This window comes from Rosa rugosa, chromosome 2, assembly GCF_958449725.1.
Source record: "Rosa rugosa chromosome 2, drRosRugo1.1, whole genome shotgun sequence".
NCBI lineage: Eukaryota > Viridiplantae > Streptophyta > Magnoliopsida > Rosales > Rosaceae > Rosa > Rosa rugosa.
In genome coordinates this window covers 62502062-62517613 of record NC_084821.1, presented here as the reverse complement: position 1 = coordinate 62517613, position 15552 = coordinate 62502062, and the positions used below count along the sequence as shown (strand labels likewise).

General features: G+C 38.0%; 2 protein-coding genes across 2 annotated transcripts; one reads left to right on the top strand and one right to left on the bottom strand.

Annotated features, from left to right (window-relative positions):
- Positions 1–5605: 5605 nt before the first annotated feature.
- Positions 5606–6370, bottom strand: LOC133731236 (uncharacterized). The gene has a single exon (XM_062158656.1). The coding sequence runs from the start codon at positions 6368–6370 to the stop codon at positions 5606–5608; it is 765 nt and encodes a 254-aa protein (XP_062014640.1).
- A 961-nt stretch (positions 6371–7331) lies between these two features.
- LOC133729166 (wall-associated receptor kinase-like 1) lies at positions 7332–8660 on the top strand. Its single transcript, XM_062156651.1, has one exon. It carries the CDS (start codon positions 7506–7508, stop codon positions 8121–8123), a length of 618 nt encoding a protein of 205 aa, XP_062012635.1. The 5' UTR covers positions 7332–7505; the 3' UTR covers positions 8124–8660.
- Positions 8661–15552: the final 6892 nt, after the last annotated feature.

The window sequence follows — 15552 nt, the reverse complement described above, 5'->3', positions numbered from 1 at the left end:
TGTATGATATCGGCTTAGTTATGTAGCATTGCTCTGATAACCTTTTCATTCGGTGAATGCTAATGCTTGAGAACTTGATATCGTATTGATGTTAAGGTGGATTTCGTACTGTCTGAATGTAACTTATACACGTGGAATGTTAACATTGAATTGTGTTTGTGAGTAGGAGCTTAATATTAATCATGTCCAGGTTTTGTGAACTAATTGGGTAGTCCATTTTAGGAGAGGTTCTGCCGATTTTTCAGTAGGATTTCACCTAACGTGGACCCCGCAGGCTCGTATCTGGGTTTCAGGGTGAAACTTGGGTCGGGTCCTGTCATCACATTTGGAGAATTTGGACTCGGGTGATGTTGTTTGAGAGTACAAGGACCAGTCTGATTAAAAAAAAAGTTTAAGTACCAGTCTTATTTTAGGCCCAAAGTTCAGGGGGTAAACTGAATTTAATCCAAAAGAAAATCAAACACAAGGTATTGGGCTTTAAAAATTAATTTCAAACACAAGGTATTACTTTTTTTTGTCTCTTGTAGATGTGAAAAAAAAGAGTAATTTTTCTTAATGTTTATTCATTTTCTCTATTTTATGTACCTCATGATTAATTATTTAATAGTTTTTAAAGTTTTTTTTTACTGCTAACTTTTTTTTTTTTTTTTTGCAAATATAATGGATAGACTGTGATTTAGGTCATAATATGATTTCTTTTGTTATCCTTTACCAATATACGTTCAACATATATGATGGTAGGAATTTTTATGTCACATTTTTTTTTCCCATTAGTACAACTGTACAAGTCATCAATCTCCGTGGAGTGCAGATGTCCTTGTCATAAATATATTTAGTTGTATTTAGCTGTGCAAATTTTTATGTCACATGATCTTGATTATAGTTTTAAATCTTATTAAATATATAAAAATGCTTTAATGAGTATGTAGTGAAATGAGAAAATAAAAATAGATAACGAAAATAATAAAGAATGCAATATAATATTATTGAATTGAAAAGTCTAGAGAAATTAAATATAATATTTTTTTGGTATAATTATTGTCCTTAATAGTCATTTTATAAGAGGTTATATATGTCATTTAATAATTCATAATAGAGTGAGGTTAACTAAGCAAATTTGAATGTCCCAATAGAAACATTCGTCTAGAAAAAAAAAGGTTAAAAATGGAAGTTATTTAAGAAAAAGAAGTGAGAAGTTATCTGAATTGTGGGTGGTTACTGCAAATATGGGTAGTTAATTGTCTGAAAATTATTTATTTTCTTGTTCATATAATTTTTATTTTTATTTACCATATTGCCACTCAACTATTAAAAGTCATTTAAAATTAATATAAAATAAGATCTAAGGATTTTATTGTCTTTCTACACCCACTTTGGCTAACAAAATCTTTTTTTTTTTTTTTAAATACAACTAGCATTCCTCCACATATACTCTGCATGTGCAAAGTATTTTTAAAAATAAAAAAGAAAAAAGAAATGATACTAGAAGAGGTTACTACATAGAGAATATAGTGGGAGAGAAAAGCAGGTTGTAGGATTATTTTTTATTAATTTTTCTTAATACAATTATATTTTCTAATTGTCCTAATTGGCCTTGTGATTTAATTAATTTTTTTTAAAAAAATAATCTTTTAAAGTCATTTATGTAAAAAATTTAGATAATACACTCATTTTAATTGTAAATATAAATAAAAAAATTCAAAAATACAATGAGAAGAATAGAAGACGGATTGTTCTTGAGAAAACGAAAAAGAAGAACTAGTGTGTTCGGCGAAGATAACAAACGCTGGCGGTGTGGGTTTGGATATGAAAATTAGGGTTCCTGAGTGAATTGATGAAGGGGTGCTGTGTTAATAAACAAATAGGTCTTAAATTTGATAGTCCTATAATTGTTGTATAAACCTAGTACACACAATATGCAATATCTGGGAGAATTCACTTGTTTATTCAAATGCTGAATGTTGGCTTATATAGCCTTACAAAGAAATAGATAGAAACAAACGTACTGCCCTCATAAGTAAGGTTTAATGTATTCAAACCTAACTGCCCTCATAAGTAGAGTAACGTCCTCATAAGTATAGTAACTGCCCTCATAAGTAGAGTAACGTACTGCCCTCATGAATATGGTTTATTATCTGCAATAACTAAAACAAACCCTCACAAAATAACAGCTAAGCCCCAGCTATTCCAACATATCCTCCCTTAAACTGTTTGCACTTGTGCAATCAGTTTATACCTGGTACCGTGCACATCCCAAGCAGCTCACGAAGCTTCTCAAACACTTCAAGCTTCAGTGGCTTCGTCATGATGTCTGCTATCTGATTCTGTGAGTTGCAATGGACCAGCTCTACTGTTCCATCTTTGGTAAGGTCACTAAGGAAATGGAAACGTACGTCAATATGTTTGCTTCTTCCATGCAGCACCGGGTTCTTCGAAAGTTTTATAGTGGATTTGTTATCGCAATACACGGTTGTGCTTCCATTCTGAGCATGGCCAAGCTTTTCAAGAACTCTGCGCATCCAAATTCCTTGACAAGCACAGGAAGCTGCAGCTATAAACTCAGCTTCGGTGGTAGATAAGGTGACTACAGGTTGCTTTTTAGAAGACCATGAAACTGCACCGGTGCTAAGCATAAACACGTATCCGGATGTGCTCCTCCGGTCATCTAGATCACCTGCGTAGTCACTATCCGTGTATGCCTCAAGCTTCTCGTTCCCATTTCGTTTGTACAGAATCCCCAAATCAACAGTGCCTTTGAGATACCTGAGGACTCTTTTAACTGCTTGCATGTGTAGCTCAGTCGGACTTCCCATAAACCTGCTGATTAGACTTATCACATACATGAGATCTGGCCTAGTAGCTGCCAAGTACATCAAACAGCCAACAACCTGCTTATACATAGTGGCGTCCACCTTCACACCATTTTCATCTTTCATCAACTTGAATCCAGGGACAATAGGGTTCCTAGATGAGTTGCTCTTCTCCATTCCGAATCTCTCCAACACCTCCTTTGCATATTTCTTTTGGCAAATGTAAATCCCATCCTCATTCTGAATAACCTCAACTCCAAGGAAATAACGCATCTTACCAAGATCCGTCATGTCAAACTCTTGTTTCATAGACTTCTTAAACTCCTCAAACATATATTCATCATTGCCAGTAAATATAAGGTCATCAACGTAAATACTAACAATGAGAATGGTACCTTTTTCTCCTAACTTCACGAACAAGGTATGCTCATGTGGAGCCTATTTGAGGCCGTACAAGGCTTTCTTCAATTTATACACTTTCAACTCATCACCCTTCTTCACAAACCCTTGTGGTTGATCAACGAAAACTGTTTCATTTAACTCACCATGCAGAAATGCACTCTTTACGTCCAGTTGATACACACACCATCTCTTTTTAGCAGCAAGAGCAATTATCATGCGTATGGTGTCCCACCTAGCCACAGGTGCAAACACCTCAGTATAATCGATCCCATACTGTTGAGCATACCCCTTAGCAACAAGCCGTGCTTTGCATTTATCAACTTCTCCACTTTCATTCAGCTTTGTTTTGAATATCCATTTGACTCCGATACTTTTTGCTCCTTTTGGCAACTCGGCCAATTCCCAAGTACCATTTCTCTCGATTGCCTCTATTTCTTGAACCATTGCGGCCTGCCATTTTTCACTTTTGTGCGCCTCTTCAAACGTAGTTGGATCGGACGCAGAGGTGAACATCACAAGATTGTGCAATTCTTCTTCTTCTGACAACCCTTCTCCACTTACATAGTCTTGCATCCACACCGGTAATCTCTTTGTCCTCCCTTCTTCTTGAGCTTCTTCTTCCGACTGATTTGAGGAAGAGCTAGTTGCTCTTTCTCCTTCAGCCTCTTCTTCTTCTTCTTCGTCACTTTCCCCATCGTCACTTTCCCCAGACTCATTTCTCTCTTCTTCACTGTTATTCTAGTCTAACACATCAAGCTTCACTTCTTCAGCACTTCTTTTCCAGTCCCAGCTTGCATCTTCTTCAAAAATGACATCTCTGCTAATCACAATGCGCTTAGAGGTAGGATCATAGAGCCTGTAAGCTTTGCTGTCTTCACTAATCCCCAACATCACACACTTGAAGCTTTTATCATCCAATTTCTTCCTTCTAGCTTCTGGAACATGGACGTGTGCAATGCAACCAAAGACCCTGAAGTGGTGAACCGATGGTTTGATGCCACTCCAAGCTTCTTCTGAAGTCAATTCCTTCACTACCAAGGTTGGGCTTCGATTGAGAATGTATACAGTCCAGTTGACTGCTTCAGGCCAAAAAAACTTTGGAACTTGTTTCTCTGACAACATGCTTCGAACCATATTCATAATGGTTCGATTCTTTCTCTCAGCCACCCCATTTTGTTGAGGGGTGAAGGCAGTTGTCAATTGCCTGCTTATACCATGTGAACTACAGAAAACATTAAACTCCTGAGAAGTAAATTCTCCTCCCCTATCTGTTCGAAGACATTTAATTGAAGCCCCTGATTCTTTCTCAACTAAACTCTTGAAGTTCTTAAATGAAGCAAAAGCTTGAGACTTTTCAGATAAGAAAGACACCCAAATTTTCCGACTATAATCATCTATAAAAGTGATCAAGTACCTTTTTCCGCTGCTTGACAGAGGTGTGATCGGTCCACAAATATCCGAGTGCACTAGCTGAAGTTTATGTGAGGCCCTCCATAAGCTTTTCTTTGGTATGGACTCCCTGTGCTGCTTGCCTATCATACAGTGTGTGCACAACTTGGATGGTGTCTTTATTTCCGGCAAACCCTTCACAAGCTTCTTATATTGCAGAGTTCTTAATCCCTTATAGCCAAGGTGACCATAACGACAATGCCATAATTGAGTACTATCTTCAGAAGCAGTTTTGAAGCAGGTTAATGTCTCAGACATCATGACTGCAAGGAGCACAAACATTCTATTGGCGGTCATATTGGTTTCCATAATCAAACCTTTCTTCGGATGATAAACACGGCACTTCCCATCTTGAAACAAGATTGCAACCCCCTTTTCTTGTAGCTGACCGATGCTAAGCAAATTGTTCTTCAGCTCTGGTATATAATAGACATCAGCAATCACATGTGTGATTCCATTGATGTGTAGTCTAACATTTCCCTTCCCCATCACTACCATCTTGGAGTTGTTACCAAGCTTCACATATTGTCGAAACTGCTCATCAATACTTGTGAACCACCGCTTGTCACCACTCATGTGATTGCTACACCCTGAGTCCATAAACCAAACTTCCTCCCTTGTGGCATTGTTAAGCTCAACATGTGCCATCAACAGCATCTCTTCACCCTCATCTAACTCTACATAATGTGCACCTTTCTCCCAATCAGGGCATTCGTATTGGAAATGCCCTAATTTGTGGCATTTATAGCACTCCACTAGTGCCTTGTTGGACTGTTGCCTGTGCTTGTTCATGAGCAAAGAATGCGTATCCATACCGGAGAGGAGCAGGCTTTGAAGGTGTCATATGAAGACAGAGTTGGAGCAAGAGGACGAGGAAGAGGAGGCTTTAGAGGCAGAGGTAGAGGAAGGGGCAGGCAACAGTCCAACAAGGCACTAGTGGAGTGCTATAAATGCCACAAATTAGGGCATTTATAGCACTCCACTAGTGCCTTGTTGGACTGTTGCCTGCCCCTTCCTCTACCTCTGCCTCTAAAGCCTCCTCTTCCTCCAACTCTGTCTTCATATGACACCTTCAAAGCCTGCTCCTCTCCGGTATGGATACGCATTCTTTGCTCATGAACAAGCAGACTGCTTTGTAGTTCATCAATAGACATTGTGGTGAGATTGTTGGATTCTTCTATGGAGCACACCACGTAATTAAATTTGACAGGCATCGACCTTAGAATTTTCTCCACAATCACAAGCTGCTCCATTCTTTCACCATGAGCATTCATCTTGTTGACAATGGTTAATGTCCGAGCAAAGTATTCATCGACCGTCTCTCCATCTTTCATTTGGAGCACCTCAAAATCTCTTCGAAGTGCCTGCAACTGAGCTCTCTTCACTTTTGTAGAACCTTGGTACTTCTGCCTCATTGAGTCCCAAATGTTCTTGGCTGTCTCTTTGATGAGAATCGTTTCCATAATTGTTCTGTCAATGGCTTGGAAAAGGTAATTTTTCACCTTTAGGTCTTTCAATCTTGCGTCTTCAATGGCCTTGCGCTGTACCTTCGTGGGTTCAACTCCATCTGCTACTACCGGAATCCCATTCTCTACCAAGCCCCAATACTCCTTTGACCGCAAGAAGTTTTCCATAAGCATAGACCAATGGTCATAATGACCATCGAATCTAGGTATGGCAGGCTGAACATAATTGTTCTCTGTCGCCATCTCAAACTCACCCTCTAACTCTGAGTGTTTTTCTCACACTTTAACTCTCTGTGTTTCTCTCACACTCAACCCCTTATCCTTCTAAGAAAACTGCGGTTTCTTAGCTCTCAAACTCTCAGACTCTCGATCAGGCCCTGTGAGGGGCTCTGATACCACTTGTTGTATAAACCTAGTACACACAATATGCAATATCTGGGAGAATTCACTTGTTTATTCAAATGTTGAATGTTGGCTTATATAGCCTTACAAAGAAATAGATAGAAACAAACGTACTGCCCTCATTAGTAAGGTTTAATGTATTCAAACCTAACTGCCCTCATAAGTAGAGTAACGTCCTCATAAGTATATAACTGCCCTCATAAGTAGAGTAACGTACTGCCCTCATGAATATGGTTTATTATCTGCAATAACTAAAACAAACCCTCACAAAATAACAGCTAAGCCCCAGCTATTCCAACAATAATTGCAATTTGGGGGAGAATTAATCAGGGTTCATTGTGGGACGGTGGTGCTGAACCTCTCGGCGAACATCTTCAATCGATATGACCGTTGTCATCTGCCAAAAAAAATTGGTTAAGACAAATACCATAAATGTAAGGGATAAATCAATGTTTAATTACCAAATCAGATACCGCTATAATTAATGGAAGAGAACAGAGGGTTAAAAAGAAAAAAAATGGAACACTTAGATAATAGGCTCTGGCTCAGTTTGAGAAAAGAAAAGCTTTAATCGAGCACTGGTTTTACTTGGTTTAGTTAATTATACACTGCACACACATACACATATGTATAGTTGCTAGAGCAAAGCAATATATAGCTTCTTGATGAAGTTAATTAACCTTTCTTAATTTCATTGAGGTATTCAGGTACTGGCGGCAGTCTTGGACTAATATTTCTAGCCATTGTTGCATGGTGGTTGGTCCAAGTGATAAAGAAAAGGAAAAACAAAAAACAGAAGGAGAAGTTCTTGAAACAAAATGGCGGTTTAGTATTGGAGCAACAATTATCTTCTGGTGATCAAGCTAATGTTGAAAAAATTAAGTTGTTCAATTCAAGGGAGTTGGAGAAAGCCACGGACCACTTTAGCATAGATAGAATTCTTGGTCAGGGAGGCCAAGGTACTGTTTACAAAGGAATGTTGATGGATGGACAAATTGTTGCTGTCAAAAAGTCTAAAATAGTTAACGGAGGCGAAGTTCGACAATTCATTAATGAAATTGTGATTCTTTCACAAATTAACCACAGAAATGTGGTTAAACTATTGGGTTGTTGTTTGGAGACCGAAATTCCCCTCTTGGTCTATGAATTTCTACCGAACGGAACACTTTCTCAGTACATTCATGACCAAGATGAGGAGTTTCCTCTCACATGGGGAACGCGATTGCGAGTGTCTACCGAAGTTGCTGGAGCTCTTTCATATTTACACTCGGCAGCTTCTATTCCTATTTACCACCGGGACATCAAGTCCACGAACATACTCTTGGATGCCAAGTATAGAGCAAAAATTGCAGATTTTGGGACTTCCATATCCATTTCCATTAACCAGACACATCTCACCACACAAGTACATGGAACATTTGGTTATTTGGACCCAGAGTACTTTCAATCAAGCCAATTTACAGAAAAGAGTGATGTTTACAGCTTCGGTGTGGTCCTTGCTGAGCTCTTGACCGGACAAAAACTAGTTATTTCCATGATGAGGTCTCAAGAAAGTAGAAGCCTAGCAACTCATTTTCTTCTTTCCATGGAGTAGAATCGTTTGTTTGATATTCTTGACGCTCAAGTTAAGAAAGATGGTAGCAAAGAAGAAATTATAGCAGTTGCTAACCTTGCGCAAAGATGCTTAAATTTGAGTGGAAGGAAACGTCCTACTATGAAAGAAGTAGCGGCGGAATTGGAGGGAGTTCGATTGGCAGTCAAAGATACTGATCATGTTCAACAAAATTTGGTAGAGGAAGGAGATGTCGAAACTCATGAAATAACCACCGAGGCTTATTGCGATGTTGTTTCTACATCACACGGTCCTTTTACAGATGGTGGTACTGTAAGTTCTTCATCTGAAGTACAACCACTAATGTTTTACAATACACAATAGTAATTCGAGGGAACAAAATGCTGAAATTGCAAATCAAATCAATGATGCCACTGTTGGATTGAAGGCCATCTAGATGGCAATCACGTTTTTCTTCCTTTACCTTTTAGCTATTGCAGGCTATACATATAGCGAGGCAATTTAGTTTGAATTAGATTCACTGCATATTTATTGCTTTCTCATATGCATGGTGTAGTGAGTCAATGTGTATCATAGACAATGCATTAAAAGCTTTGTCTGCTATGTCTTGTAGAAGAGTCCCTATATAAGAGAAGAGGTAGTACGTTATGTAATCATTCAATTAACTCATTGAAGATCGAGTTCATCAATAAGAAGCAGTAGCTTGTCTTCCAATTTCTCTCATCCTTTGTTTTGTTATTCTTGTTTCATTTGTTTAGGTGTGAGTGAGAGTGCGGTGTGATTTGTTTGTAAACTTATCGCCCATTATACTATATACTAAAGGAAGGTTTCCCTTATGAATAGTGGATTGCCTGCTTTGCCCCTGTTTTCGCTTCACTTTTACAAATTGCCCCTGCTTCCTCTCTATTAGAAGTTGTCTCATCGAAGAAAAAAAAAAAAAAAAGGCTAACCGACTGAAAGAGAGAGTGAGAAGGGGAGAGTTCAGTTCAATCTTGGTCTGTGGTTGTTCGTCTTGCTTAGATTAAATCTTGGTCTCTGCTGTGGTTGTTCATGTCGCTTAGATAGTGAGGGTGGTTGTTGATCGGCATAGACAAGTCTCAATTACTGTTTGTTTCTAGCTTGGCGGCATATAAGGTAACTTCTTTGTGTAAATTTTTCAGTCAATTTGGTTGGGTACGGTCTAAGGGTCATCATGGGCCGGGCTAGGGCCGGCCCTACCCTAAATTTTAGGGCTTAGGGTCGGGCGGGGCTTAAATATGTTAACCCTTACCCGCCCGAAAGGCCCGAGCCACTAGGATCGAAAGGGATGGGTCGGGCCGGCCTTCCGAATAGGGCTAAATAGGGCTGAAATGGTCCTAAAAGGGCCTTAATTTGTTTAACAAAAATAAATATATTATTTTTATTTTTTATCTCAAAATGTGGCTCAATGGTTATATAGGTAATACAAGACTCATTTTTTGAAAATGAGTTGATTGCATTAGTAATCAAGCCAGGAAACAGGCCAGAGTCTAACAGAACTTACATAAGAATTCCGGGACAAACCAGGTAACCTATCTAAGCCACAACTAAACTCATTAAAGTCTAAAAGGACGCTCGCTGAACAGCAAGCCTAATCTATGCAAGAATAATCTCGCTCTCTAAGGAAAAAATATTCATCTAGTTATAAGCTAAATACCAACACAAAAGCCTTACCCTATATGTGCAAGGCATTTAGCAATTGTTCCGGTTGTATTAATTAAGTGTAAAAGTTGGTGCAAATAATGCCCCTAGCTACCTCAAATGGTTTCCCCTATCTCAAGTTGCTCCATGTTACTCTTGACTATCCTAATTCTAACTCAATAGAGAAGCTGATTTCTTGTTGCGCTGCACTTGAAGATTTGTTCATAGATGGACATATTGGAGTATATTTTGGTAACGATTTCAATCTTAATATTTCTGCACCTAAAGTAAAAAGGCTGCAAATGAGTCTCCAACTTGACCAGCGTACGTACTGAGCTCTCGTGATGTAAATTGTATTTGCAGAACTTTTATTGATGCTAGTGTTTTAAATCTTGACGAGATAGACATTTGTTATGATTTTTTGGTGAGCTATTCTTTAAAGAATGTAAAATTCCTAAGCAAAGTCAGGATTGATTTCAAGATACGGGGGGCAAATTTGTATTCCATCCATTCAATAGCCATCTTTTTGAACATGCTGATCGTGTGCGTAGGCTCTTGACAGAAATTTCCCACGTTAAACGTACATATGTCGATTTCAACTTATATATATGTCGATGCTAAGTACGCTATAACTTGTTTGCATTTTTGTTTTTCGATGTTAGGGAGGGCTCAAAAGCTCTGGAAAAAAAAAAAAAAAACTGGGCCCAGTTTGGTAGAGGAAGGAGATGTCGAAACTCATGAAATAACCACCAAGGCTTATTGCGATGTTGTTTCTAGTTTTCTACATCCAATAGCGGAACTATTTGGGGGCTGGAGTGGGCCCTGACCCCCCCCCCCCCCCAATTATTTTGGAAAATGAAATTATTTTATTGGTAGGCTTGTATTTTTATCTTAATTAAAAGTTATTTGACTAAAATTTACAATTATGGCCCCCTCAAATTGAATTTTTAACATTAATTATTACAGTAAATAGATAACTATAATAATTACCTTAATTAATAGCCTTATGCATCTTATAGAATTCTATAAAATATAAATTAATGAGTGCATTTAAAGGATAATATTAATGCATGCTTGATATATGGCTTTGAAAATGAAGAAAAAATAGTTTTCCTTCCTTGTTATTCAATATTTGTTTGTATTTGAATTTTATAGTAATTTTTTTTTTTTTTTTTTTTTTATCGGGTTAGTTGTTAGTAACTCACACACCCATGCAGTGGTATCCCAGCGCCAGGACACCTGCACCGACATTGCGGCGAAAGCCTGGCAAAGCCAGACTAATCTACTGCACCGCAGACGCACGAACCCAAAGGGTCCCTCAAATCTGCTGGCCACGAGATGGAGCTGGGATTCGAACGCTAGACCTGGGGGTTCCAGACTAGGCCATTCGACCAACACACCACACCACGTGGTTATAGTAAATTTCAATTGTAAAAAAAAAATGTATCAAAATTTTTGGCCCCCTCAAAGAGAAGTTTCAAGTTCCGCCACTGTCTACATCACCGGTCCTTTTACAGGTGGTGGTACTGCAGGTTCTTCATCTGATGTACAACCACTATTGTTTTACAATACATAGTAGTAATTCGAGGGAAAAAAATGCTAATATTGCAAATCAAATCAATGATGCTACTGTTGGATTGGAGGCCATCTAGATGGCAATCACATTTTTCTTCTTTTACCTTTTAGCTATTGCAGGCTATACATATAGCTAGGCAATTCAGTTTGAATAAGTTTCATTGCATATTTATTGCTTTTTCATATGCATGGACGCATGGTGTAGTAAGTCGATGTGTATCATAGACAATGCATTAAAAGCTTTGTCTGCTATGTCTTGTAAACGTCCCTATATGAGGGAAGAGCTAGTACGTTGTGTAATCATCCAATAAACTCATTGAAGAGTTCATCAATAAGAAGCAGTAGCTTGTCTTCCAATTTCTCTCATCCTTAATTTGCTTTGTTAATCTTGTTTCATTTCTTTAAGTGGGAGTGACAGTGTGGTGTGATTTGTTTGTAAACCTATCACCCATTATAGTTGGTGTTAGCTTAAAAGCTCAAATACCAACACAAAAGCCGCACCCTATATGTGTAGGGCATTTAATAATGCCCCCACCCCAAATGATTTTCCCTATCTCAAGTTCCCCCATGTTACTCTTGACTATCCTAATTCTAACTCAATGGAGAAGCTGATTTCTTGTTGCGCTGCACTTGAAGATTTGATCATAGATGGACATATTGGAGTATATTCTGGTAATGATTTCAATCTTAATATTTCTGCACCTAAATTAAAAAGGCTGCAAATGAGTCTCCAACTTGACCAGCGTACTGAGCTCTCGTGATTTAAATTGTATTTGCAGAACTTTTATTGATGCTAATGTTTTAAATCTTGACGAGATAGAAATTTGTTATGATTTTTTGGTGAGCTATTCTTTAAAGAATGTAAAATTCCTAAGCAAAGTCAAGATTGATTTCAAGATACCGGACATATTTGTATTCCATCCATTCAATAGCCATCTTTTTGAACATGCTGATTGTGTGTGTAGGCTCTTGACAGAAATTTCCCACGTTAAACATATGTCGATTTCAGCTTATATATATGTCGATGGTAAGTATGCTATAACTTGTTTGCATTTTTGTTTTTCGGTGTTTGGGAGGGCTCAAAAGCTCTGAAAAAATAAAATAAAACAAAGATACAATCATACAATAAGACGTTGCCTCAGCAGACCATCTTTATCTTCCTTCAAATGCTATTGTTTGTCTTTTAATGTGCAATATTTAATTTGCTTGAGTCTTACTTATTAACCTATTGAAGTACTTTGCCATCTGTGCAGGTTCTTGGAAGCATCAATACAGGATTTAGTTGCTGGCCTGACCTTGGTAGCATTGGATTTCAGGGCATGTTTACTTACTTGGAATAGGAGGGAATGATTACGGAGTAAAAATATTCATGCGTTTACTAACACATGAAAAAATCAGAATGGATGTAGGTCTCACCTCTTTATAAGGAATCGATTCCTGAATACTCAGGAATTTGATTACGCAGGAGGAGATGAGTTTAGGAATCAACTCATCCGGAATCAATACCGATTGCTTTCTTTTCTCATTCCAGTTGTCTCCGATTCATGATTAGTTTCTATTCCAAGTAAGTAAACGTGTCATCAGTGTCTTTCGCCTACGTTTATTAAGTTACAGAGCTTGGAGTTACAACTCAAAACTTGTTACTGTTGGAAATCACTGATGGATTTGCCCAGAATATCACCAAACCTGGAACATCTTGTGGTTGACAACGTAAGTAAGATTTGATTTTATCCTAATACTTATGCCTAGTAATTTACAGTTTTCATGGATTTTAATCTAGCTCATTCGTTGTGAATCATATTTAGGACATTGCATGTGCACGTTCGGTTGCTGACAATAAGCATGAATGGCATCCACCGGAGTCTGCGGCTGTTTGTTTGGTATCGCACATCAAGACTATTTGCTTCATGAGGAGATTCCAGGGAACTCCAAATGAGGTTAAAGTGGCCAAGTACTTGCAGAAGCATGGCGAGGTTTTGACTTTTGAATGAAGTGACGATTTTCGATTTGTGTGGGAAGAGCTTTATAGCCCTTAAAGGGTTCGGAGACTTGTAAGGATGAATTCATTCATTAAAATGAACTCATGAGCATGCACTTGTACTTTTAACTGCCCTCTAGCTTTCTAACCGGGTTGGTCAAATTCTTTGGGTTTCAATGAGTTTATAATTGAATTATGTGACAGTTATTTAACTGTTGTCTTTACAAGTACCATATTTGGTACAAACTATGAAAATGTATGACTAAGAAATTTTCACGTTAACATTCTCTTCACCAATAACGTGTGCACATTACGGGTATATAACGCCAGTATGCTGTATACATTAAATCTGAGCTAGTTGGTCTCAATTGGGGCCCCTATGGTTTGTATCTTTTAGGTGCTGATCTTTGGCCCAAACACACCCTATGCTGGGAAACCTTAGCAATTATACCTGCATTTCTCCGAGCTGCATGATTTTATTTAAAGCTTTTATCTGATCATGCTCTTCCAGATTCATCGAGTGCGTGAATGCTGAGTTTGCATAATATTATAGAGAGATAATGCTAACAGATTAATACAGAAGATCATTTGTTCCAATAAAGCTTCACTTTGAATCAAGTGCTAAGAGCAAGTCCACCCGTGGGTCACCAGGTCACTTACTATTCACTGTTTTTTATGTGTATTTTTACTTTATAGGTCACAAGCACAGTGTATTTCGTGCTTTGGGTCACTTTATGGGTCACCCTGGTGACCTGCAAGCTAACCCGGTGACCCAAGTCCTATTAGAAACTGTGCCGGTGACTCAGAGAGTGAAAATAAACACTAAAACGCAGTGAATAGTAGGTGACCTGGTGACTCAACGGGTAAACTTGCTCTAAGAGTAAACTTGACAGTTACGTTTACGTACAATCTCTATTTCTTTTTCACCGTTGGGAGTGATCGAATGCAATGACTTTCATTTTTCTAGTGTATAGATCAGATGAGCATATTTTAAGTGGTAGTAGAGAGATTCTTGGGTTTTTTATGCTCCACTTCTACACGACAATTGTTTAATACTTTGGAAAATTTCCATGCAGCAGTTCAATTGAATAATATTACTTCGAGCAACTGTTCGGTCTGTGGAAGTGTAAATGAATATACTATATGTAGTCATTTTTATTTTTTATTCTTTTTCATATTCTATCTTTTTGAGCTGGGATTCTCCTAACTTGATCAATTAGGTTAACTGCTATGGAGTTTGACAGACATGGTGCGAGGGCATACACTGATACACATGGTTACATGATAAGAATAGTCACAATACCTAATCAATAATAGGTATCAATGCATCATTGTCATAAGAATATGATTTTATAATTAGTTGCTTCATGCATTATGTGGAATGGACCTCTACCATTAATTTGTTTGGTTTATGTAACTTATAAAATGAAAAATGTGTTAAGATGGACATCAATAGAATTGAAAAATTCGGATATTCATTTTTTTAAATTATTATATAATGTAATTTAATGATTAAACTGTTTGTTTTTTGGGTTATTTACAAATAGCATAAATTTAAAAGTCAAAGAAATAAGTTTGATTCAAATAAACCACGTGGTGTGGTGTGTTGGTCGAGCTGTCTAGTCTGGAACCCCCAGGTCTAGAGTTCGAATCTCAGCTCCATCCCGTGGCCAGCAGATTTGATGGACCTGGGTTAGTTAAAACACCCAATGATTCGTGTGTCTGCGGCATGGGTGTGTGTGTTGGTTCTATTGACGTCTTCCACTCAAAAAAAAAAAAAAAAATTTGATTCAAATCATTTTAGTAGGAAATAGCCTTCAAAATGATGTACGAGATGAACGAAGCTAATTCATGGAAATCACAAGGTGGACTTGCAGCCTATTTAGCCATTTGCAGGTTTGATTCAAATCATTTTAATAGGAAAGGGCCTTAAAAATGACGTATGAGATGAACAAAGCCGGTTCAAGGAGATAGCTGTAGCCCCTTTAAGCCATTGGCAAGTTTGCTTTGTTGCCCTGATGATAGGTCAAATTGCTTTGATTAGGATTAGACCTACCCTAAAGCCACTTCATCAAGATCTCAAAAAATGGAGCAATACACATTCCAAATGCCTTCAATTTCCATTAAAGCTCCTCCTAACGGACCCTTTTGGAGCATATATCTCCATCAATACAGGGAGGGCCGGTCCCCCATTCTTGCATGGGACAATAATTTCAGCAGAATTGACTATCCCTCTCT

Bases quoted from the DNA above. Each gene is read 5' to 3' on its own strand.
- LOC133731236 (XM_062158656.1), bottom strand. From the start codon at position 6,370: ATGGCGACAGAGAACAATTATGTTCAGCCTGCCATACCTAGATTCGAT.
- LOC133729166 (XM_062156651.1), top strand. From the start codon at position 7,506: ATGTTGATGGATGGACAAATTGTTGCTGTCAAAAAGTCTAAAATAGTT.